Raw genomic sequence first — 21,922 nt, forward strand, 5'->3', positions numbered from 1 at the left:
CAGACTTCTAACATATAAAGAACTCTTATTAGTCTATAAGACAAAGACAACAGAAAAGTAGATAAAAGATTCGAGCAAAAGGAGTTCCAAATAACTGAGAAACAAGAAAGATGCTCATCAGACTGTATAGTCTGTCCCACCATAAGTAGGGCCCACTCCCTTCTGATAAGGATAGTAGATTGTTTCCCTGAAGGAGGAGAGCCCAGGGAGGTCAAGCCCACTCAAGGGTGACCAAGATTAGGCTGTCATATTGAGTCTAGGGTCCACCCATCTTGTCATATGCATATCCCCAATCCCTTCCCTTCCTATTGAGTGTATACCCTTAGATTTCCCCCTCTCATTACTCTGTTACCTGTCATACAACCCCTTCCTGTGACATGTGTACACTGGTACAGATAGGAACTGGAAATGCAGGGAATCCAGGGAGGATGATCCCTTCAGGACCAGTGGTGTGGGTGGTGATACCAGGAGGGTAGAGGGAGAGGGGATTGGAAAGGGGGACCCGATTACAAGGATCTACATGTGACCTCCTCCCTGGAGGACAGACAACAGAAAAGTGGGTGAAGGGAGATGTCGGACAGGGCAAGATAGGACAAAATAATAATTTATACATTATCAAGGGTTCATGAGGGAGTGGGGAGGAAGGGAAAAATGAGGGCCTGATGCCTGGGCTTAAGTAGAGAGCAAATGTTTTGAGAATGATGAGTGCAATAAATGTATAAATATGCTTTACACAATTGATGTATGTATGGATTGTGACAAGAGTTGTATGAGCCCCTAATAAAACGATTAAAAAAAACAGGGAACACAGGACAGATGATCCCTTCAGGACCAGTGGTGTAAGTGGTGATACCCGGAGGGTGGAGGGAGGGTGGGTTGGAAAGGGGGAAGCGATTACAAGGATCTACATATAACCTCCTCCCTGGGGGATGGACAAAAGAAAAGTGGGTGAAGAGAGATGTCAGACAGGGCAAGATATGACAAAATAATAATTTATAAATTATCAAGGGTTCATGAGGGAGGGGGAAAATGAGCTGGTGCCAGGGCTTAAGTGGAGAATGATGAAGGTAATGAACGTACAAATGAATGTGCTTTACATAATTGATGTATGGATTGTCATAAGAGTTGTATGAGCCCCTAATATAATGATTTTTAAAATGCATATTACCTCAAAAAATACACTAAACTGCATTGTTATACCTGTCAAAAATCTGAAAACAATAAAAATGTCCCTCAACTGAAGATTGCATAATCAAACGAAGATGCTTTTCATATAAGAGAGTGCCATTAAACAGGAAAAATCAGAGCCTCACAGTGTCCTAGAATAGAGCAGTGTGATTTCATTCATATAAAGTTAAAATCCAGGCAAAGCAAAATTGTTTGAGTGCATACTTGAGCATTAGTTAACCGTAAGGATGAACACAAACTTAAATTAGAACAGAGGTGACCTCTGGCGAAGAGAGGAAGCTGCTGATGGCTGTGTTCTCTCTCTACCTGGATGGAGGCTCCACTGGAGGTTCCATCCAATTGTGTTTTATATTCCATGTGAGTTTTATTTCACAATCAAAAGCACACACACACTAGCCTCTATGTTGAGAATGGATTGGACAGGAGCCAGAGCGAACATGGAGCCAAAAGTAGGTGAGAGATGACGGCATGGGAAGTGGTAGGACCGGAGATGGAGAGCCAGCTCAACTAATGGGGGCTGGCTAATGCATCTTTTCCTCACGTGCTAATGGCTTGTGTCTTCTTGTTCTTTGTGACAGTTCCTAAGCCAGAGAAGGTTACATGGACAGAAGCGGCTGGAACCATTCGGGATGGACTTCGAGCCTACACTGCTCTTCACTGTCTTTCTCATCTGGCTCCTGGGAAATCGGTGCTGATCATGGATGGAGCCAGTGTGGGTGTTGTTTTGTCTAGAAACAAACTAAAATGCAGTGAACTTAGGATCTTTATAAATGGGCTGTCCATTTGCTAATGTATTTCCTTGTCAGCAGTTTATTGATTGATTTCTTTTTAAAATTTTGTTATAATAAAGCAGTTATTATCAATAGGAGATAAAATAAGATTTCATGTGTTTAGTTTTCTACAATAATTATTTCTTTAAATTTGCTACTACTTTTTGAAATAGACAATCCATGTTTGTTCTTGCCTGTGACAAAGCAAACAAAAAGTTACTATGATTAAATCTACTCCGACTCATAACAACCAAGACAGAGTAGAACTGCCCTTGTGGTTCCCAGGCTGTCAGTCTTTATAGGAAAACAAATCTTTCTCCTCAGGGACAGCTGGTGTGCTTGAACTGTTCACTTTGTGGTTCACAGCCCAAGGAATAACCCACGATGCCACCAGAGCTCCTCTGCCTTTGAAGGTCGACCCCAGAGTTCATTTACAATTGTGTATTGTGTTCCTCACACATTAAATGTTAATAAAGCATCTTGTTTCATAGGTTCATCATGCACGATCCAGAAAGCACTGATTTAAATATATTACATACATATGTCATCAAAAAGTAGTCAAGACACTAAGAATACAGGAAAACACAATAGTTGTTTCACACATTAGAATCCTTGGGGTGAGTGTATAGTTGACTTGGATCTGGCTGAGCGTGAGAGTGCTTTGTGTCTGGTACAGAGGCAGGACTCTCCTGCTTGGCTTCAGCCTGGTGTCCAACATTGGCATAGAGGGGCTTCCTGCAGCTTGCCCATGGGTCAGCAGAGGTCAATGTCTTTTGAAGTTCTGTCATCTTCAAAGAGGTAGCTGGATTACCAGATCATTATGTAATTAGAGTCCAGCATCTTGCAGACAACGCCATTTTTCTCTCAGCCTTGAGAACACATCCGGTGGTTAGCCAGAGTGTGACCACATGGCTCAGGCAACCTCTTCTGAAGAAAGTTAGCCAAATGTTCCCCCTACTGGACTTGTCTGCAATGTTTCTTTCTTTCTGTTGGATAGCCTATAAATGTATAGTGAAGTCTACTGTGTTAAGTGATGTATAAAGTAAGTTATTTATGGCCTTTGCCTTTTATCCATTAACCAGCCCGTGGGGTTTTTTGCTTGTTTGTTTTCTTTTTGTTCTCACAGGCTTTTGGGACAATAGCTATTCAGTTAGCACACCACAGAGGAGCCAAGGTGATTTCAACAGCCTTTGGCCTGGAAGACAAGCAGCTCCTTGAAAGAGTTAGGCCTACCATAGGTAGGTGCTATTATACAAGCTTTAAAACACAAGATTTTAAAGAGATGTAAACGCACTGACATTCCCAAATGAAAGTCACCTTTAAATGTCTTTTGTACCTGTGCTGAGTCACTTGAAAGAACACAGGCGTTTACTTACCATATAGACTCCAGTATCAGCTGACCGAGTATCAGCCGAGGCACCTGATTTTACCACAAAAACTGCATTACAGCTGTGCTGAGAAACCTGGGCTTGTACACGAGTGTATACGCTAAGTGATGCTACTGCCCTCACGTGGGTTCCGGCCCACAGTGACCCACGGAGGGTTTCTGAGATTGTCCGTCTTGATGGGAGCAAATAGATTCACCTTTCTAAGGATAACTGATGGGTTTAAACCTTTCCGTTAACAGCCTGTATCTTAAGTGATCGTTTTCAATTAATTATTTCAGTCTTTGTAACCTACATTTGTCCATGTCCGAAGCATTGTTAAGTTTGACTGGGGGAGCTTTGATACAGTTTAGAAATACTTAATGCCACTTTGGTGCTAGTCAATAAATCAATATATTAAAGCATCACATTATATGGAGTTTTTTTTAATCATTTTATTGGGCGCTCATACAATTCTTAACACAATCCATATATCCATCCATTGTGTCAAGCACATTTGTTGGCATCATCCTCCTCAAAGCATTTGCTTTCTACTTGAGCCCTTGGTATCAGCTCATTTCCCCTGCTCCTCCTTCCCTTGCAAACCCTGATCATTTATAAATCATTATTATTTTGTCATGTCTTATACTGTCCAACATCTCCCTTCACCCACTTTTCTGTTGTCCATCCCCCAAGGAAGGGGTTATATGTAGATCCTTGTAATCGGTTCCCCTTTCGCACCCCACCTTCCCTCCACCCTCCCGGTACACCCCTTTTACTACTACTGGTCCTGAGGGGATCATCTGTCCTGGATTCCCTGTGTTTCTAGTTCCTATCTGTACCAGTGTACATCCTCTGGTCTAGCCAGATTTGCAAGGTAGAAATAGGATCATGATAGTGGGGCAGGGGGAGGAAGCATTTAGGAACTAGAGGAAAGTTATGTTTCATCGGTGCTACACTGCACCCTGACTGGCTTGTCTTCTCCCTACAACCCTTCTGTAAGGTGATGTCCAGTTGCCTACAGATGGGCTTTGGGTCCCCACTCCGCATATGGTTTTTTGTTCTGATGATACCTGATCCCATTGACACCTCGTGATCACACAGGCTGGTGTGCTTCTTCCATGTGGGCTTTGTTGCTTCTGAGCTAGATGGCCGCGTGTGTACCTTCAAGCCTTTTAAGACCCCAGATGCTATATCTTTTATTAGCCAGGCACCATCAGCTTTCTTCACCACATTTGCATATGTACCCGCTTTGTCTTCAGCTATCATGTTGGGAAGGTGAGCATCCTGGAATGCCAACTTAATAGAAGAAAGTATTCTTGCATTAAAGGAGTACTTCAGTGGAGGCCCAATGTCCTTCTTTGACCTTAACACTAAACCTATAAATATATGCATATAGATCTATTTCCCCAGGATCATAAATAAATATATTTACATATGTACCTGCCTATATTTAGCCCTCTATAAATGCCCTTTGCCTTCTAGTTCTTTCCTCTATTTCCTTTGACTTTCCTCTTATCCCACTATCATGCTCAGCCTTTATTTGGGTTTCAGTAATTCCTCTTGTTCAAGCCCAACCAGGCCTCCTTCACTCTGCTCGCCATCAATTTTGGATCACTTGTTGTTCCCTTGACCCTGGGCCCTGCTCTCCTGCCCTTTGGACTACTTAGGTCACTGTTTAATGATACCTCTAATCTACACAACTCTCTAGGGAATTATTTTCAACAAAAGTTATTAAATTATTTTTAATTATGCCTTCAATAGGAGTTTAAATTTTTAGATTTTTTTAAATTCTCACTAAATTATTCTAATTAACATAATACTTTTAAGCAGCCAGTTAACAGTACTTTAAATGTTACTAACTCTGCTAAACATAACGATATTCTTTCTTCCTTCTTCTCGGGAATTTTCTTCACTCGGGTGAGTGAGTCTGTAGTGGAGTGGGAGGGATTCCTATTACTGAGAAGAATAGGGAGCCCTGGCTGCATAGTGATTTTCCTTCAGCTGCCGAAGAAAAGGCCAGCAATTGAGCCCCCACCCCCCCCCACCCCCGCCCTGCCCCCGCAGCTCCTCAGGTGAAAAGGCTTGCTGATCTGCTGCTGTACGGATGCGCACCTAGGAGACCTGCTCTGTCACGTCAGGCCACTGTGGGCCAGACTGGACATGAGTGCACACAGCAGCAGCAGCAGAGGACAGTCACGGACTTCCTAGCTTACATGTTAGGGCAGTTGCCCTAACATGGATTCTGACGCATGGCATACCATGTGTTGAGCATAAATCTTTATCCCATAGGGTTCTCATCGATTGATCTTTTAGAAGTAGATCACCATTTCTGTCAAGGTGCCTCTCTTGGTGGACTTCACCTCCAACCTGTCAGTTACCAGCTGAGTCAATTAGTCAAATGCAACAGCCGTCTCCAACTTTATTAAATCTGAACGCACTTACTCTTATGTCTTGGTTTGCATGCACTCCTGACTTAGGAGCAGTCCATGCGGCATGCTGGGTTGCCCACTGAGCGGCAAGCTGGTCAGCAGTTAACAAGGTCAGTGGTTTACAGCCACCACTCGCTCCATGAAGGAAGATGCTGCTGCGCGCCCCTCTAAGGACTTCATCTCGAGCCCCACAGGGGCAGTTCTCCTCTCTTGCTGGGTTTCTGTTAGTTGCATTCAGCTAGACTACAGTCCACCGCTTCAGGAGGCAGCATGTGAGCAAGAACCAATGGTGTTGAGGGAAGAAGTTCAAGCTGCACTGAAAGCAGTAGCCAAAAGCAAGGCTCCAAGAGTTGATGGAGTGCCAATTGAAACGTCCAACAAGCGAATGAAGCCCTGGGAGCACTCGTTTGTCTATGCCAGAAAATCTGGAAGACAGCTGCCTGGCCAAGTGACTGGAAGAGATGCTTATTTGTACCCGTTCCAAACAAAGGGGACCCAACCGAATGCTCAAATTATCAAACAACATCATTAATAGCACCTGCAAGTAAGATTTGCTGAAGATCATCCAACAATACATAGCTGCAGCAGTACATTCACAGGGAGCTAGCTGCCAGAGGTTCAGGCCAGTTCACAAGAGGATGTGAACAAAGGGTATCATTGTTGATGTCAGACGGATCCTGGCTGAAAGCAGAGAATGCCAGAAATGTGTTTACTTGTTTTGTTGGCTATGCCAAGGCATTTGACTGGGTGGATCGTAATCAACTATGGATAGCCTTGAGACAGACAATTCCAGAACTCTGCATGGTGTTCACACAGAACCTGTGCATGAATCAAGAGGTACTTATGGAAACAGAACAAGGGAATACTGCATAGTTTAAAATTAGGTTTGTATCCTCTCACCAGCTTGTGTGTGCTGAGAAAATCATCAGAGAAGCTTGATTTTTAAAAAAATTATTTCACTGGGGGCTCTTACAGCTCTTACACAATCCATACATCCATCCATTATGTCAAGCACTTTTGTACATATGTCGCCATCATCTTCTCCCAAACGTTTTCTTTCTACTTGAGCTCTTGATATCAGCTCATTTTCTCCCTCCCACACCCCTCATGAATCCTTGATAATTAACTTTTTTTCTTGTCTTACACTGATTGCTATCTCCTTTACCCACGCTTCAGTTTTCTATCCCCCTGGGAGGGAGTTATATCAATTATTGTGATCGGTTCCCCCTCTCTCCCCCACACCTTCCCCTGTTTCAACTTCTTAACTCAGAGGATGAATATCTGTTTGTTCTGCCTCTTTTTCCGTCATTTCTCTGTTGATCACATAAAGAACGATACATAACCTGGCTTCCTGTCCATTCCAGCCCGAGTGATCGACATATCTAATGGAAAAGTCCACGTTGCTGAAAGCTGTTTGGAAGAGACAGGTGGCCTAGGAGTTGATATTGTCCTAGATGCTGGAGGTGAGTACAACCTGTGTAATTTTTTTAGTTTAATAAATTCAAAAAATTAAATTGGAAAATCATTATTAAATTGAATGATTCATTGTTATATATCTGCTCTTCCCCCACTCAGCCCCACTCCCTTTATTTTTAAAGTAAAATCTCTACGTTGAAGCTTCTTCACTGGTCCCCATGTAAACCGCCCCCGGAAGAGAGCACATCCTCACCTTTGAAGTATAGGATGAACAGCAGAAAGCTTACATGTTCTAGAAAAGTGACTTTTGGTTGCTCTTTTCAAAGAAATACTGCTTTTGGTGAAACATTAGAGTTGAGGTGATGGGACAAGAAACCGGCAAGCCTGCTCTCCTTCCTAAACAGTTCCCAGGTGGCACCCAGAGGTTTACTCAGGCCTTGCGCCATGTGTGGCTGCCCCATTGGCTGCTGGGCACCTGCAGTCTCTGGAAAACATGCAGCAATGCATCCCCTTTTCCCCTTTCCTTAAGCTTTTGCCACCGCACATAAAGCCTGAAAAAGTCTACCATTTACACTGTAACGCATGTTTTCCTGTGGAAATTGGCCATTGTGTATATTTTCATTGTCAGTAGAAGTAAACATTCATTTCATTGGCTTTCCTTATTTTCCCCAAGAGACACGTCCATAATTGTGTCAAAGTAGACATATCTTGAAAGAGCCTGAGTGCTGCAGAAGTTAAGCTGAAAGGCCGCTGGTTCAAACCTGCCAGCTGCCCCTCGGGAGAGGTGTGGTTTCGAAAAAGATTTATAGCCTTGGACCCTCCTGTAGGGCAGCTGGACTATCACCTGTAGGGCTGTTGTGGGTCACAATGAGCGCCTCTGAGTTCCTTAGACAGAAATCCATTTTTCCCAGTGGAAAAACTGTTATCAGTGTTATGATTAAATTATCAGATTCCATTATGTGTTCTTATCTTGCCTGATTCTCAAATGAAAATAGATTTTATCTTTAGTTATTTCTCTTAAAAATTAAACCTTGTTTATATTTTATGACCACTTTTGGTACAAAATGTGTATTTTTAGGCACCTGAATAAACTGTTTTTCTTTTCTTTTTTATTTTGTGTGTGTAAGAGAGCTTTATATCAAAGAGCAATTGTATATTAAGAAAACATCCCAACCCAGTCAGATCAAGTCCGTAAGTCCAATATTAGCCCATGTGCCTGATACCAATCTATAAAGCCCTCTTCCCAACTCACGCAATGCATGCAATGATGCCGAACGCAGTAAGATCGCAGGCCAGTGGGTGGAAAGTCTTGTGGATCCAGTGGTGGTGGAAGCATCTCAGCACTGTCAGGGGTCTCCACGTGGCTCCTCCAGCTCCAGGGCTCTGGCTGCCATCAGCATAGCTCCATGTGGTTTGTCAACAGAATGTGAAGCAGTGGGTGGGTGGGTGGGTGCGTCCTGTTTCGCTTTTTTCTAGGGAAAATCCTTCCTGTATTAAAAGCAAAGAGAAGTTTTTTATGCATGTTATCAATAAAATACATTTCTCCTTACCCTCCTCCCCCCCCCCCCCGTTTTTTGTTTTCTCGACTACTCCCTCATAAGTGAGATTGTACAGTAAGGATGATGAGCCTGCTATAAAAGTGCACCTGCTGCCGCATAAGCATGATATCATCACACTTCTGGCTGTCGGAGGCCACTGGGTAACAAGAGAAGAAAACCTTCAGGTACAGTCAGAAATGAGAAAGCATTACAATTACACCAAAGGAAAGTAAGTAGCAAAGAAGAATGCCTACATCTTCTTTGAGGCAAGAATTATACCTTATTAATAATGTTAATAAAAAGTTTGAATTATACCTTATTTTTTAAACAAATGTTGACTGTTTACTGGAAGCTACCATGTGGGCCAGCCAAATGCTGAAAGGCTGCCCAGTAGAGCACCTCCTTCAACTGTAATGCTTACTGTGAATTTCATCTAGTGGTTGGGAAGGTGGTGACTTCTTAGTTTTCCAATAAGAATTTTTCTCTTGTAAGCATTGTTGGCATGTACTTAGCAAAATTTTTCCATATAGATGTACCACAATTTCTTCATTGTTTGAGCTAGAATAAACTAGATATGGCTATTTTGGTTATTCTCTCCAAATTAAATGTTTTTCTGTCAGGACTTATGTGCAGATGACATGATTCTCCTATGCCAGTAACCTTTATTGACTGTCCAATGCCCTCACGTGGATGACTGCTCAGGGCAGCCAGCAGTCTCGAGCACGAGTCCCCTTGCCCAGTCCCGCTGCACCACCGCCTCAGCCCCTGGCTGCCTGACGGGCCCTGCACCCGTCACTTTGCCAGGGCATCGTTTTATACCAGGCAATCGAACAGGAAACGCTGGAGCCTCTCTGGTGCTGTTCAAGTCTGCGTGCTGAGTATTTGTGTAGAAGTTTTCCTGGCTGGAGATGCCAGTCAGCCTTTTGCTGTGCGGTGATTGATGAGTCTTTCTGCCTTCTGTCGAAGCTGGATCCTCCCGATAGCCACTGCCTCTTCCTCAAAGGAGCAACTGTGTCTTTCCTTAACGAAGAAGTATGGAATTTGTCAAATGTACAACAGGGGAAATACCTTTATATCCTTTTTTCAGTGACTTGCGTTTCCAGTGTGAAATGTACGGTACCTTGTACTTTAATCCTCAGGTTTTACAATAATAGTAATAGCAACTAATTTCCACAGTTTGCCAATTTTCCAAGCGCTTTGTTGATATTAATTCCTTTAAATATTAAAACAACCCTATAGGTTTAAAATGATCTTTATTTCACAGGTGGAGAGACTGAGGCATAATGAGACATATTCATGGCCACAGCCAGCAAGTGGTCTGACAGCAGTCATAGCCCAGCTGTCCGTCCTCTCCGAGTAAGAGAGAAGCCCTTCTAGACCAGAAAGCTCTGTCTTGCTTTGAACCCAACTTGATGGAACCCAACCTGAAAAGCTGCACACCTCACCCTAAGACAGGAAACTGCAGGAAACACTGCCAAGTGCTTAGCTGAATGTAAAGGGTTTGTCTGTCGGACACATTTGCAAATACTCGACACTGGAAATCTCCTTCAAAGAGGATGCAACTGCATTCTTTAGAGCAGAAGTTAGTCAGAAAACAGCCTGGTGAATTGAGCCAAATCGTACCAGTTTGGGGGAAAGGGTGAAGAGTTTTCCTGGGATAATATGGAAGCAGTTCCATGAGGAAAAGTCCAAAATTGTAGAGCACACTCAATGTGAGTGTAAAAGCTTTCATTTCTAAGCATCCCATTTTAAAAGCAGCTGCGCTTGGTAAAATCTTTCACATGTTCTCAGCACTTAGTAGGGCCTGTGTGTACATGAAGAGCCTTGTAGCCTTCTGCTTGTGTCCACCAAGTCATACCCATCCCCTTTGTATGTGTGCGGTCACACGTGAGTGATGGCTGAAGGCTAGCACCCAGGGAGCAGTGACAGCCTGAATCCAAAGCTTTGAAAGAGGTTTCATTCAGAGGTTACATTTGTTAAGTTTTAAGAAAATTTCAAACTCAGAGCATCCCTTTAACGTGAATATACGAGCTTAACTTACTTCTAAGTATTAAATTCAGAAAATGAAATTCTTTAGCTCCCTAAAAGCAGTCACTTCAGTTTTAAAGTCTAAATATACAAATTACCAAGATCACTATGGGATATTAACAGTAGACAACACCAAGAAAAAGTACTACACATTTTTTAACCTTACATGCCAAAAGCCAGACTACTTTTATCTGTTACTCAGTTCTCTCAGCCTTCCCCTCGTCCCTCCTCCCACCCTGAGAACGCGATTTTGATCTATTTCATACATATGTGCACTGTTAAAACATGCTGTCTACCTGAAATAAGTTAAATTGTCCAAAGAAACAGTCATTATATATGTGTGTACACACACATGGAACCCTGGTATGATGAAATCAGGTAAGCGTTTTAACTGCTAGCTACAAAGTCACCAATCGAAAACCTACCTGAGGAGCCGAGGAGAAAGTTGAGGCTGTCTCGTCTTGGGAAGCTTTACAGCCTCAACAACCCTACAGCGAGTCAAAGCGATTCAGAATCAAACCAATGGCTGTGGGTTCACACACACATTCATACTGATGGCAACTATAGCAACGAGTAGAAAGTGATTGTGAGTTTTTCAGTAAGTAATATTCGTTGTTTTTAAAGATAAAGGAGCCCTGGTGGTACAGTTGTGAAAGCTAACCTTCCCCCAGTTGCCAGCTGCTCTGAGGGGGAAAGCTGTGCCTTCCAAATAGCTGGCAGCCTGGGAAACGCTCTGGGGCAGTTCTACCTTGTCCTGTAGTCGTCCTGAGTCACATACCAACTCGACAGCAACAGCTTTGATGTAGGTCTTTTTTTTTTTTTTTTAATATTTTGAAACTTATTTTTTAGTTTATATTTTCTGATGTCCTGGAGCATTGCAATTTAATCATCACTTATGCAGATGCCACCTTGAGATTATATGCTGTCAAGAATTCTCCAGCAAGATGGATTGACCACAGCCACGGATGGGCTCCAGCATAGGCATCCCTGAGCACGGTGCAGGACCGGGCAGTGAGTCGTTCTGTTGTGCGTAGGGTCACCATGGGTCGCAACGGACTTGATGGGACACAACAACAAAAATTACATACAGATTCGGTCCCCATATTAATCTATAACTTAATGATTAGGGTAATTTTTTCTTAATTTTTACACTGATGATTATCTTGGTGGCATGTATATACACACAGAAAAATTTATAAACTTTGCTCTCCTGCATCAGATTTTGAGCTGCTCATCAACCATTTTAGTAAATAAGTGTGCACTAACGTTGAGACAGGCGAATTTGTATTACAAGTGCTGTAAGTGGTCCAGAAATAGACGCCTGTGACCGTCCTCGTGGTGTCCATGTGGGGTGAGAGCAGTGATTATTGAGGATAGACACTGGCCACTTCTTCCATCATTTCTCTTTACACGTGGAAGTAAGCGCTGTCGGTCCAGCACCTCTCAGATCCTCTCCGTGTCCCTGTTTCAGGGGTAAACTTATTAGTTTACAGACTCTGTTACTTCCCATTTTGAACTGTGGGGAGTTCCAGATAAACAAAAAAACCCCACAAAATCAAGGTAAGTGACCTGCCTAGAAAAACGTACTGGTGTTATTTAATCCTCTTTCCTTTGCATTGCCACCTTAACAGTCTTCCCAGCTACGCATCCTAAAAGATGTGATGGAGAAGCTATCAACTGGTGTTTTTAGGTATGAGAAGCAGCCAAACTTTATTTTTCTGTTCTTGGAATAAAGGCAGGCATGTCCATTTCTCTTCAAACTTTTACACTTTCCATATTTATTTTGTATAGCTTTTTAATATTCCTCCGAGTGTATCTTGTCATCTGTTAACATTTCTAAAGATGGAATTGTCCCATGAGCTTTTCCTTCTCCATCCCATCCTTGCTTTCCCTCCCTGCTCTTCCCAAAGTAACCTGAGAAGAGAGACAAATAAAGTTATTGTTGTTTTCAAGTTGGATCTGCATATCACCTACAAAAAGGAAACAGATAAAGTAGGCTTTTCTTCGCTTCAAAACTTAGCCTCTTTTTAAAAATAGTATTTTGGGCACATTTGTTTTAAGTTGATTGATATTTGAGCTACAGCAATGGTCAATTACCACCCTGTATGTTCTAATCAACTGTAACTAGACCTGACATTTCTAATTTAATTCTTCCTTAGACCTCAGTTGGATGAACCCATTCCACTGTATGAAGCCAAAGTTTCCATGGAAGTTCTTCAAAAAAATGAAGCAAGAAAAAAACAAGTTGTTCAGTTTTGATTCTTCCTCAGACCTCAGTTGGATGAACAGTACTTGAAGCCTAAGTTTCCCTGGCAAAAAAGAGAAGATAAAAAACAAGTTGTTTGTAAACATGTTCTCCTGCTAAGGCAAGATGCTCTGAGATATTTGAAAAGTAGATTACTGTGCAAATGGTCAACATAATTCTATTACATCTGAAGGGGATACTCTGAAAACCTTTTTTCTCTCTACCTTTTTCCTCTGCTGTAAAATGCTTACCTGACGAAAACCTGCTTTCAGCCAAAGCCACGCTGCTCAATCGCTAGCTGCATGTTGTTTGTTGCTGTCAAGACGTCATTTTGTATCAGTTCCACTCTGAGCATCATCCTTCCGTAACAAGTCGTCGCTGGTGCAATGTATGTAGTCATTTGAGTCTGTTTCCAAGCCCGGCGGGCCCTTGCTGGGTCTGAAATTCCCACTCGGGGCACGAGGGTCGCAGGCTCCGCCGAGCGGGCGAGGGGTCCGCAAGGGGGCGCCGTTTGGGCGCACGGGGTTCGCAGATGCCGTTTCCGACCGACCCTTGCGACAGGCCGCCCGCGGCCCGGGATCGCGACGGCGCACGCGCTGAGCGGCTCCCGGCGGGAGGCGGCCGGCGCGCGGCTGGGCGTACCTCGGCGCATGCTCCGCGCGGCCGGCGGCCGGAGCCAGCCTCGGCGGGGTGGGGGTTGGGAGTGCGCGGCGCATGCCCAGTCAGACCCCGCCGGGGGCGTGGCCGGCGCGCGCGCGGGAACTGAGGCCGGCCTCCCTCCGCGCCGTGCCCCGCGCGCCATGGCGCTCTCGGTCCCCGGCTACTCGCCCAGTTTCAAGAAGCCGCCCGAGACGCTGCGGCTCCGCCGGAAGAGATGCCGGAGCCATGCTGCGGCCGCCTCCAGGCATCCCGAGCCGGGGCCGCGCCGCGCCGCCCTCGCCGCCGGGCTGCACCTCCGCCCCTTCCCTGCCGGCGCCGGCACCGGCCGCGGGCCCCCGGCCCGGAGGAACCCGTTCGCCCGCCTGGATAACAGGCCGCTGGCTGCCACCGAAGCCCCAGACGGGCCACCCCGCAGGGAGCACGAGGCCGCGGGCCTGGTGAGTGCTAGGCGGTGCCTTTGTTTTTCGGGGTCGCGCACGGTGAGAATCCGAGGGCGGGCGCGAAGATGCAGCGGTCGGGCGGTCACCAGAAGTGGAGGTGTCCCGGACACGGGGCAGTCGGGTGCAGGGAGAGACGTTGAGAGACCTCGAGACACCTAGCTAGAGCCTGGAAGGCAGCTGTTTGGGGAGGGAATGAGAAGGTCCTGTTTTTGAACGGGGTTCCATGCATCCTAAAAGCAACCATGACTTTAGGTGTGGAGGAATTCTGGGGCTAACATTCGGAATTTCCTAGCAATTCTCTTTATCCCTCAGCCTGACGGGGCTTTGTACGAGATTTACGCCATCAGTAAGTGTAGGCCGCTTTCCCTCTCAATTGTGAATGTGAGACACAGATGAGGAGTTTATGAACTCAGGAAATGGCGCCGGGTCTGTGCATTTTCACAGTAAACTGTCATTTAAAGGGTTTTTGTTTTTAACTCAGGTTTTAGATTCTAATCAAGAAAATGATTTGCTATGGGATGAGTTTCCTGAAAGAACCACCACTACTGAACTATCCAAGGTAAACCTGTACCATCATTAGATGTAAACATGTGCTGCTCGGAAGCATTTTGTTGGGAAAATTTTCACAGAGAACTTTGAGAAAGTACTTCACTCCCTGTCTAATGGAAGGATACCTTGCCCAGCCCTGTGTCCCTGGATGTCACACCAATTTCAGGCCATCTCTCCAGGGTCTTGCACCCTCCACAGCTTGGGGAGGGGAAAGACAGGATCGGTGCATTGGTTTCTCCTGATGACATAGGTCCAGAGCAGGCCAGAGACAGTCTCACCCTCCTCCGTTCTAAGCAGCATTCTGCCTGTATGGGCCCATTCTCTGGGCAGGCCAGCATGTATGCATTCATCTTTACCACTACCATAATTTTGCCGCATCAGCTCTTTTCCACTGTACAGCGTTCACATGCACGTGAAGCAGTGCCAGAGTCCAGTGCTCCTTAGTCATCCAAGTGATGTCATTGTTGTGAAAGATTCTAGGGGTCTGTTGTAGCAGATTTGTCCAGCATCAAAAAGATGGCTTCAGCCCAAATCAAGGACTTGGCGTAGTATGTTAATGTTTATGATGCCAACCAACACTAGCGTCGTAGACAGGGTCGTTTCCTCTGCTTCCAACAATTCTTCCACTCTTCCTTGAGCACCGACTTCTTCACCTCACCTCAGATTCAGCCACTGGAGGCTCAACTTTCCTTTGAATGCAGTCCTCCACCAGACCTTCAAATGAGATTCCCACATCACCCCAAAGTGTGTTGGGGTGCGCTGACCCTCACTGTGCCTACCACCACCATCTCTCCCCGCCCACACTCCTGATTCTGTTCCCTGGGTACTTTGGTTGTGATAACTTGAACCACACCTGGGTCCTCATTGTCCTTCCCGAGACCTGTTCCCCTGCGCTTAATATATATGACTGTCTGATCATGCAAACTCTCTTGAAACTAGTCCTTCGAGCTTGGCATTTTAAAATGTCTCCTAAAATAAACTGATGTTGAGGATATTGATCTGTGAGGAATGCAAAACATGGGGGGAGGGGGCAGTTCGGATTTTGAGGTCAGAAAATGTTTCTTAAAAATAGTCTCTCACAGCTTTCCCTGCAGGAGCAGATTAGCCCTGGTTTGTGATGCTTTTAAAAACTTAGATCATAAATAAATAAAAATAAAAACTTAGATCCTTTCCACTTGGACACCCGTAATAGAGTTTCATGTTTTAAAATGATCATATAATATGAGGGGCCATCAAAAAGTTTGCAGAAAAATGGAATCAAAAGACAGCCTAATGCTAAAATAAAATCAAAATGTATGACCCCAAAAGTTAAAGCTGCCTGTCCTCCAGCATCATCAACCACCAACAAAGGTACCTGGCTTTCTGGAGATGACCTCTGTGTGTTTACTGTGGCTCCTTTGAGGCTTTTTTCATAGCTGGTATATTTCTGGTGGTGATACACAGTCATGTTTTAACATCAGTGATCGTGGCTGACATTTTTCTTGAGACACTACTGATTGTTTTTGGTGCTGTTTTCTGAAAGGGTTCAGCAGGATCTTTCTCCGAAATGGACGTTCCATCCTCAGAAAGCGCCAAGTTGCCCGTGGACTGGAGTATTAAGACTAGACTTCTTTTCACCTCCTCTCAGCCCTTCGCCTGGGCAGATCATTTGAAAGCACATGAAGAGGCTCAAGGCCTCGTACAGCACTGCAGGGCAACAGAAGGTACCTTACCTCAGAGGATACAGGTAACTCAAGTAAAATAACTGTGCTTTAAAATAAGGCATGTCGTGTGAAAATGTGCTTTTCGGCAAAATGACACTCTTCAGTCTTAAAAGTGGGTAAATGATTTTTCCTTTTGTTTCTCGGTCCAAAAATTAGGACAAGCCATGGCTTTGGAAAGCTTTTCCAATCATGCTTTCCATGCAGTTTGATTTTTCATATTCAGCAGCTCCTGAACGGACCAACTCTCAGTACTAATTCTTGCTAAACATGAACTGAGAATTACTAACTGGAAGGCAGGAATCAGTAAGCCAAGCCATGCACTGGTTTCAAGTGCACCGTGGCTGCCACCTGAGTGAGTGATTGTGAACTGCCATTTGGTTCCTCTCAAAAGGCAGCTCTGAATGCCACTAAAAGAACGCCTCCAGGGGCATTGGCACATCTTCCAGTGACGAGATCACGATGTTTTGTGATTCACATGGTTCGTTTTCACTGTGTACTTCTCAAACAGCTTGAGGGCAAGTAGTGTTAGCTACACGGAAACGCACGTGCACTTGTTGTCTGCAAGATTGTTAGTGACGGAAGTTTTCCCCATCTTATGTTTTAAGTGCTTCTGGTATATTGTGTAACAAATTGTCATGGCTGGCAGGAAAAGATTTTCCTAAGAAAACATACATTTCAGACCCATAAAAGCTATTGACACTTTTCTATAGGTAGCAACAGAAATACTTAGAGTAAATGCATGAGTATATTCAATGTCTCTCACTAATGGAATTTTGTGCTTCTTATGGGGCAAAAAAAAAATGCCCACCATTCCCTGGATTTTAGGATCCCAGGCTCTCCACTGAGCTCCGCTGTGCCTTCCAGCAGAGTCTCGTCTATTGGCTCCACCCTTCTTTAGCCTGGCTGCCACTGTTCCCTCGAATTGGAGCAGATAGAAGAATGACCGGAAAGACAAGCCCATGGTCAAATGATGATGCCCTGCAACACATTTTAATGAGTGACTGGTAAGATTAATAAAAACAGTTGTGCAGTTTAATAGTGGGTTTCTGATTTAGTTGTAAATCCTCTTACTGTAATTCTAACTCCTGGCCTCTCCAAGATGAGACGGACCTTTTTCTTTCAGCTTCTGTGCTTTTGTTGTTGTTAAATCATTTTATTGGGGGACTCATACAACTCATCACAGTTCACACATCCATCCATTGTGTCAAGCACATCTGTACATTTGTTGCCCTCATCATTCTCAGAACATTTGCTTTCTCCTTGAGCTCTTGGTATCAGCTCATTTTTCCCCTCCCTCCCTGCTGCCTCCCCCTCCACACGGTACTTTCTCTTAGTTGTATTTGCCATGTAAAGTGCATAATGGTATAAAGATAATCTTTCTGAAGTGTTTATCTAAAAATGTTTATTGCCATCACTAAAGCTGTTTACAATTTCTAAACTTCATTCTTAATTCTGAAGTATATGTGTTTTATGTAAACAATTCTGTAAGGTTTCTGTCAGTGTCTACGTCTGTTCTCATCAACAGAAGTTGCTCAGAGAAAGCCAACAGTCAACCAATTTTTGTTTTCTAAACATTGGTTCATGCACGATTGACAAACACTACTTATTAGGAATCACCCCATTCATTACCAGTTTCAGAGCTTTAAAAGTCAAGTTGAATGTGACCACAACAATTCTAGCAGGATCCGTCATCTTGGAGCTATGTTTTAAACTAGGCATTGTATAATTGTTTGGAGTGCTGAGCTGAACGTTTAACAACACCTAATGGAACGTCTCTTGTTTTGTAGGTCAGTAAGCTTTACTTCTCTATATAATCTGCTGAAAACAAAGCTTTGCCCCTATTTCTACATTTGTACCTATCAGTTCACTGTCCTGTTCCGGGCAGCAGGCTTTGCTGGAAGTGATGTCATCACAGCGCTCATCTCCCCCACAACTAGAGGTTTAAGAGAAGCTATGAAAAATGAAGGTAGCGTATCAGTTTAAAGTGGTAGCTCCTTACTGTACAGAATAAACACTTAGCTTCCCTTAGACAAGTCATTAGAACAGTTTTATTAATTATGTGCCAATATTTTAAATGTCTCCTGATTTTGTTTCAGCAGTGATTTGTCGCTGAACCAGAGCATTAAGAAAATAGTGTTCCCCTATCTGCTTTTTCAAATAAGACCCAAGAAAAGTCAGTTATCCTACAAATTATGCCCTTAAACAGGATTTCAGACTGGGTTAGGATACAATAGTAGAGGATGAAATTATTTATGTGGCCTCAAATGGCACCTTTTTTTTTATAATGGACTGAAATAAAATTTATGAAAATTACATGAAGTTGAGTATATTTTGAGATGTATTTCTTGTGGGCAACTGTGAAGAAAACAAGCTACTGTACTGCCTTAGCTCAATTGTAAAACCATTGCCGTCTTCAGCTATTGTACTCTTTGATAGAACAGGCCTGTTGAATGTATTTGGAGAATTATTTTAAAAATTTTTTTCCTAATGTAGGTATTGACTTTTCTCTGCCTTTAATAAAAGAAACTGCCCATAAGAAGAAAAGACCTGGAACAAGCTTGGGACATGGAGAGTATGTAATACATATTTTACATCGTCCAGTGACTAAACAAGATGTCACTGAGAACGTTTTATAGCAGTAACAGCTGTATGAGATGAAAACCCTAACAATAACAATTTCATAGGGAGCAAGCCATCAGTGATGAGGATGAAGAGGAAACTTTTTCCTGGTTGAAGGAGATGGGTGTGCAAGATAAAATTAAAAAGCCAGACATACTCTCTATCAAGTTGTATCCTTTCAGTTACTGAATCATGTTTATGAGCAGCTTACCACCTTAAGTCACTATAACGAAAAATCCTGCTAATTTTAGTTTCCCATCATGACATTAAATAAGCCAAATGTACCAATACGTTAAACAATTATTAAGCTAATATTTTTAGAGTGAAAACATTCCGTTTTGATTAAATTCATAAAGGAACAGAATGGTGGTTTTTTGTTTGTTTTTAAATGAGAAAAAAACATAATAATCTTGGTCAGCTGTCAAAAGCCCCAGGATCTGTTGTGGCAGAGAATGGTAGCAAGAATACTTCCTTTTGAAAATGGTGATTCAATCAAGGTAACTGCTTTTGCCACAGGTGTGAGAATTTGAATTTCCTTGATTGTTGTCCTCAGACGGAAAGAAAAACATGAAGTGCAGATGGATCATAAGCCTGAGTCTGTTGTTTTGGTGAAAGGAATCAACACTTTGACTTTGCTCAATTTTTTGATCAACTGTAAGAGTCTAGTGGCCACCTCTGGTCCACAGGCAGGACTTCCACCAACCCTGTTATCCCCAGTAGCTTTCAGAGGTGCCACAATGCAAATGCTTAAGGTAAAAATGGGGCAAAGAAGTTCTATAATAATCCCCAATAAACTTGCTTTTTGATCAAGTACCTTTTTTTCCCTCTAAGTCATTTGATTTAGAGTAAGTACTAGCATCTTGGTGCATGTTTCATGGTTTACAGTGAAGTAATATTTACTTAATTGGTGGCGGATACATTTTGGTTATTTCCTTTTTGCCATTTTTGAGTCATTCTATTTAAATAATATAGAATGTCATTAGTCATGGATAAGTTAAAAGAATGTATTATTAGCAAAATTATTTTAATGTCTTAGAATCTGCTTTTGTTACTTGATATTAATGAGCAAAACTCAGAATTTATTGAAAACAATTAGGACATGGCAGCACTGTATCTTGAGAGTGTGATAATTTTCTCTTTAAAATTTTATGAAGGCACGAAGTGTAAATGTGAAGACACAAGCTCCTTCTGGATACAAAGATCAATTTAGTTTGGAGATTACAGGCCCGATTATGCCTCATTCTCTACATTCTGTGCTTATGCTCCTCAAGTCTTCACAGAGCGGGTCTTTTTCAGCAGGACTGTATACACATGAACCAACCGCTGTATTTAACATCAGCCCACCAGTGGATAAAGTACTGGATAAGGTCAGTATACAGCTTTATGCAATTTAAGTATAGCTTATATTTTTAGCTGCACCAATCAAATTGAGATTACTCATACAAGTGTGACTTCATTTTAACCAATTATTAAATTACTTAATGGGGAGGGTTAATGTCTAAATTGCTTTTGAGAGGTTTATAATACAGGCTCCTACACTCGACTAAAAAATATCCCAGGTCAAAAAGGGTCTTTATTTACATGTCCTCTCATTCCTATGGTATAAGACTGACGATGAGAAGGAAGTCTTACATCAGAAACTTTGATACGAGTAAAACCAGGTTTTCCATTTGAAGGGTTGCAATTAAGACCTGTAGTTGTTTCATCAGCTTGGACTGGTAAAAATAGCGTATTTTAGAAGCCTGACACTAGCAGTTGTTCAACTTTCTGAGGTGTTGCCCTTATTTGCTTTCAGTGGAGTCCCTCAGGGACCTGGATGAGCCCTGTATAGGAGCACATCACCAGATAATTTTTCCACACAACAGTTTGTTGGGTGCTATCAAATTGGATCCACCTCCTAGCAACCTTTTTTTTCTTCCCCCTAGCAACTTTTTATGCACAAAAGGAGACGCTGCAAAATTAAGTGAAGTAGCAACAAAAAATAATTTTAAGGTTGGGGGTCACCACAACATGAGTAAAGGTATTAAAGGGTCATTGCCCTTAGGGCTTCTAAAGAAAGATCAACTTTGTGAACAGCTGGGCACTCAGCCATTTTTGTTATTCCGGCCCCTTTGAATTGCTCTTAATGTTGACTACTGAACACCCTGGTTACTAAATTGTTCACAGCTCAGTGGCCGTGGGATATGCTGACTTGAATGTTTGTTATCTCCACAGGAAACTGTTCATAAGGAACTTGCCAACTGTGGGTTGCACCCCAAAACTCTGGAACAACTAAGTCAAATACCATTACTGGGGAAATCATCGTTACAGCTTGTGGAAATGAATGACTACATTTATAACTGGAGATCCTGAACACCAAAGTAAGCCTAAATGGAGATTACAGGAAAAAAAAGTCTTCTGAGGAAATTCAAGATAATGGCTTTAACGTTCATTTTGGAAGCTAAATGGAACACTCAAGTGTTGCTTATAAATTTTCTACACTTTTTATTACATGCATTGAATTAGGATTAATCTCTTAAAAACTTATCAGATATCTAATCAGTGACAAGACTTCTAAAATCTACCTCAAATAAGTTGAGTGAAAATTCTAAATCCTTAAAAGTTATAACCAAGAGTTTTCTTAGAAATGCCAAATTTTTAAGAATTAAGTGTTATCTAATGGGTTTTCTGACCAGTGGCATCGGAGCCAGTGTACATTATATGGTTAACTTTTACCTTCAGCAAATGATTTTATAGCTTCTATTTTATTAGCATGTCTTCCGCCACTCAAAAATCTTGGTTTTTTTTTAGTGCATCTTAACCCAGAGTGTATGCTCCATTTTAAAGTTGGTAAAGGACTACTTAATGTGATATTCGCACATTGTTTACAGTTCTAAATTTCTTAAATAAAGGTGCTTAGAAATCAAGGCATTAAGGTGATAAACAGTGTTTGAAGAAGTGTGAGTGTGCGTTCGTTTTACAGTCCAGAAA

General features: G+C 42.8%; 2 protein-coding genes across 2 annotated transcripts in view; both read left to right on the top strand.

Moving 5' to 3' along the window:
• CRYZL1 (crystallin zeta like 1) overlaps positions 1 to 13,368 on the top strand; it is a 46,364-nt gene extending 32,996 nt beyond the window's left edge. The window contains exons 7-13 of the mRNA XM_075542339.1: positions 1,767 to 1,900; positions 3,085 to 3,196; positions 7,119 to 7,217; positions 8,772 to 8,893; positions 9,675 to 9,780; positions 12,381 to 12,426; positions 12,896 to 13,368. Coding sequence (XP_075398454.1) covers positions 1,767 to 1,900; positions 3,085 to 3,196; positions 7,119 to 7,217; positions 8,772 to 8,893; positions 9,675 to 9,780; positions 12,381 to 12,426; positions 12,896 to 12,995 — 719 coding nt within the window. The 3' untranslated portion in view covers positions 12,996 to 13,368. The remainder of the gene's footprint in view (positions 1 to 1,766; positions 1,901 to 3,084; positions 3,197 to 7,118; positions 7,218 to 8,771; positions 8,894 to 9,674; positions 9,781 to 12,380; positions 12,427 to 12,895) is intronic.
• Positions 13,369 to 13,727: 359 nt separating this feature from the next.
• Positions 13,728 to 21,875, top strand: DONSON (DNA replication fork stabilization factor DONSON). Its single transcript, XM_075542349.1, has 10 exons — positions 13,728 to 14,078; positions 14,563 to 14,640; positions 16,153 to 16,356; positions 17,159 to 17,337; positions 18,121 to 18,299; positions 18,827 to 18,905; positions 19,018 to 19,122; positions 19,506 to 19,704; positions 20,107 to 20,319; positions 21,167 to 21,875. Exons 1-10 carry the CDS (start codon positions 13,782 to 13,784, stop codon positions 21,302 to 21,304), a joined length of 1,671 nt encoding a protein of 556 aa, XP_075398464.1. The 5' UTR covers positions 13,728 to 13,781; the 3' UTR covers positions 21,305 to 21,875.
• Positions 21,876 to 21,922: the final 47 nt, after the last annotated feature.

Source organism: Tenrec ecaudatus, chromosome 2 (genome assembly GCF_050624435.1).
Source record: "Tenrec ecaudatus isolate mTenEca1 chromosome 2, mTenEca1.hap1, whole genome shotgun sequence".
In the NCBI taxonomy this organism is placed as follows: Eukaryota; Metazoa; Chordata; class Mammalia; order Afrosoricida; family Tenrecidae; genus Tenrec; species Tenrec ecaudatus.

Excerpts from the sequence above, each read along its gene's own strand:
- DONSON (XM_075542349.1), top strand. The coding sequence starts at position 13,782 with ATGGCGCTCTCGGTCCCCGGCTACTCGCCCAGTTTCAAGAAGCCGCCC. Across the intron at positions 14,079-14,562 it reads AGCACGAGGCCGCGGGCCTG|GTTTTAGATTCTAATCAAGA; the intron begins GTGAGTGCTAGG and ends TTTTTAACTCAG. Across the intron at positions 14,641-16,152 it reads CCACTACTGAACTATCCAAG|GGTTCAGCAGGATCTTTCTC; the intron begins GTAAACCTGTAC and ends GTTTTCTGAAAG.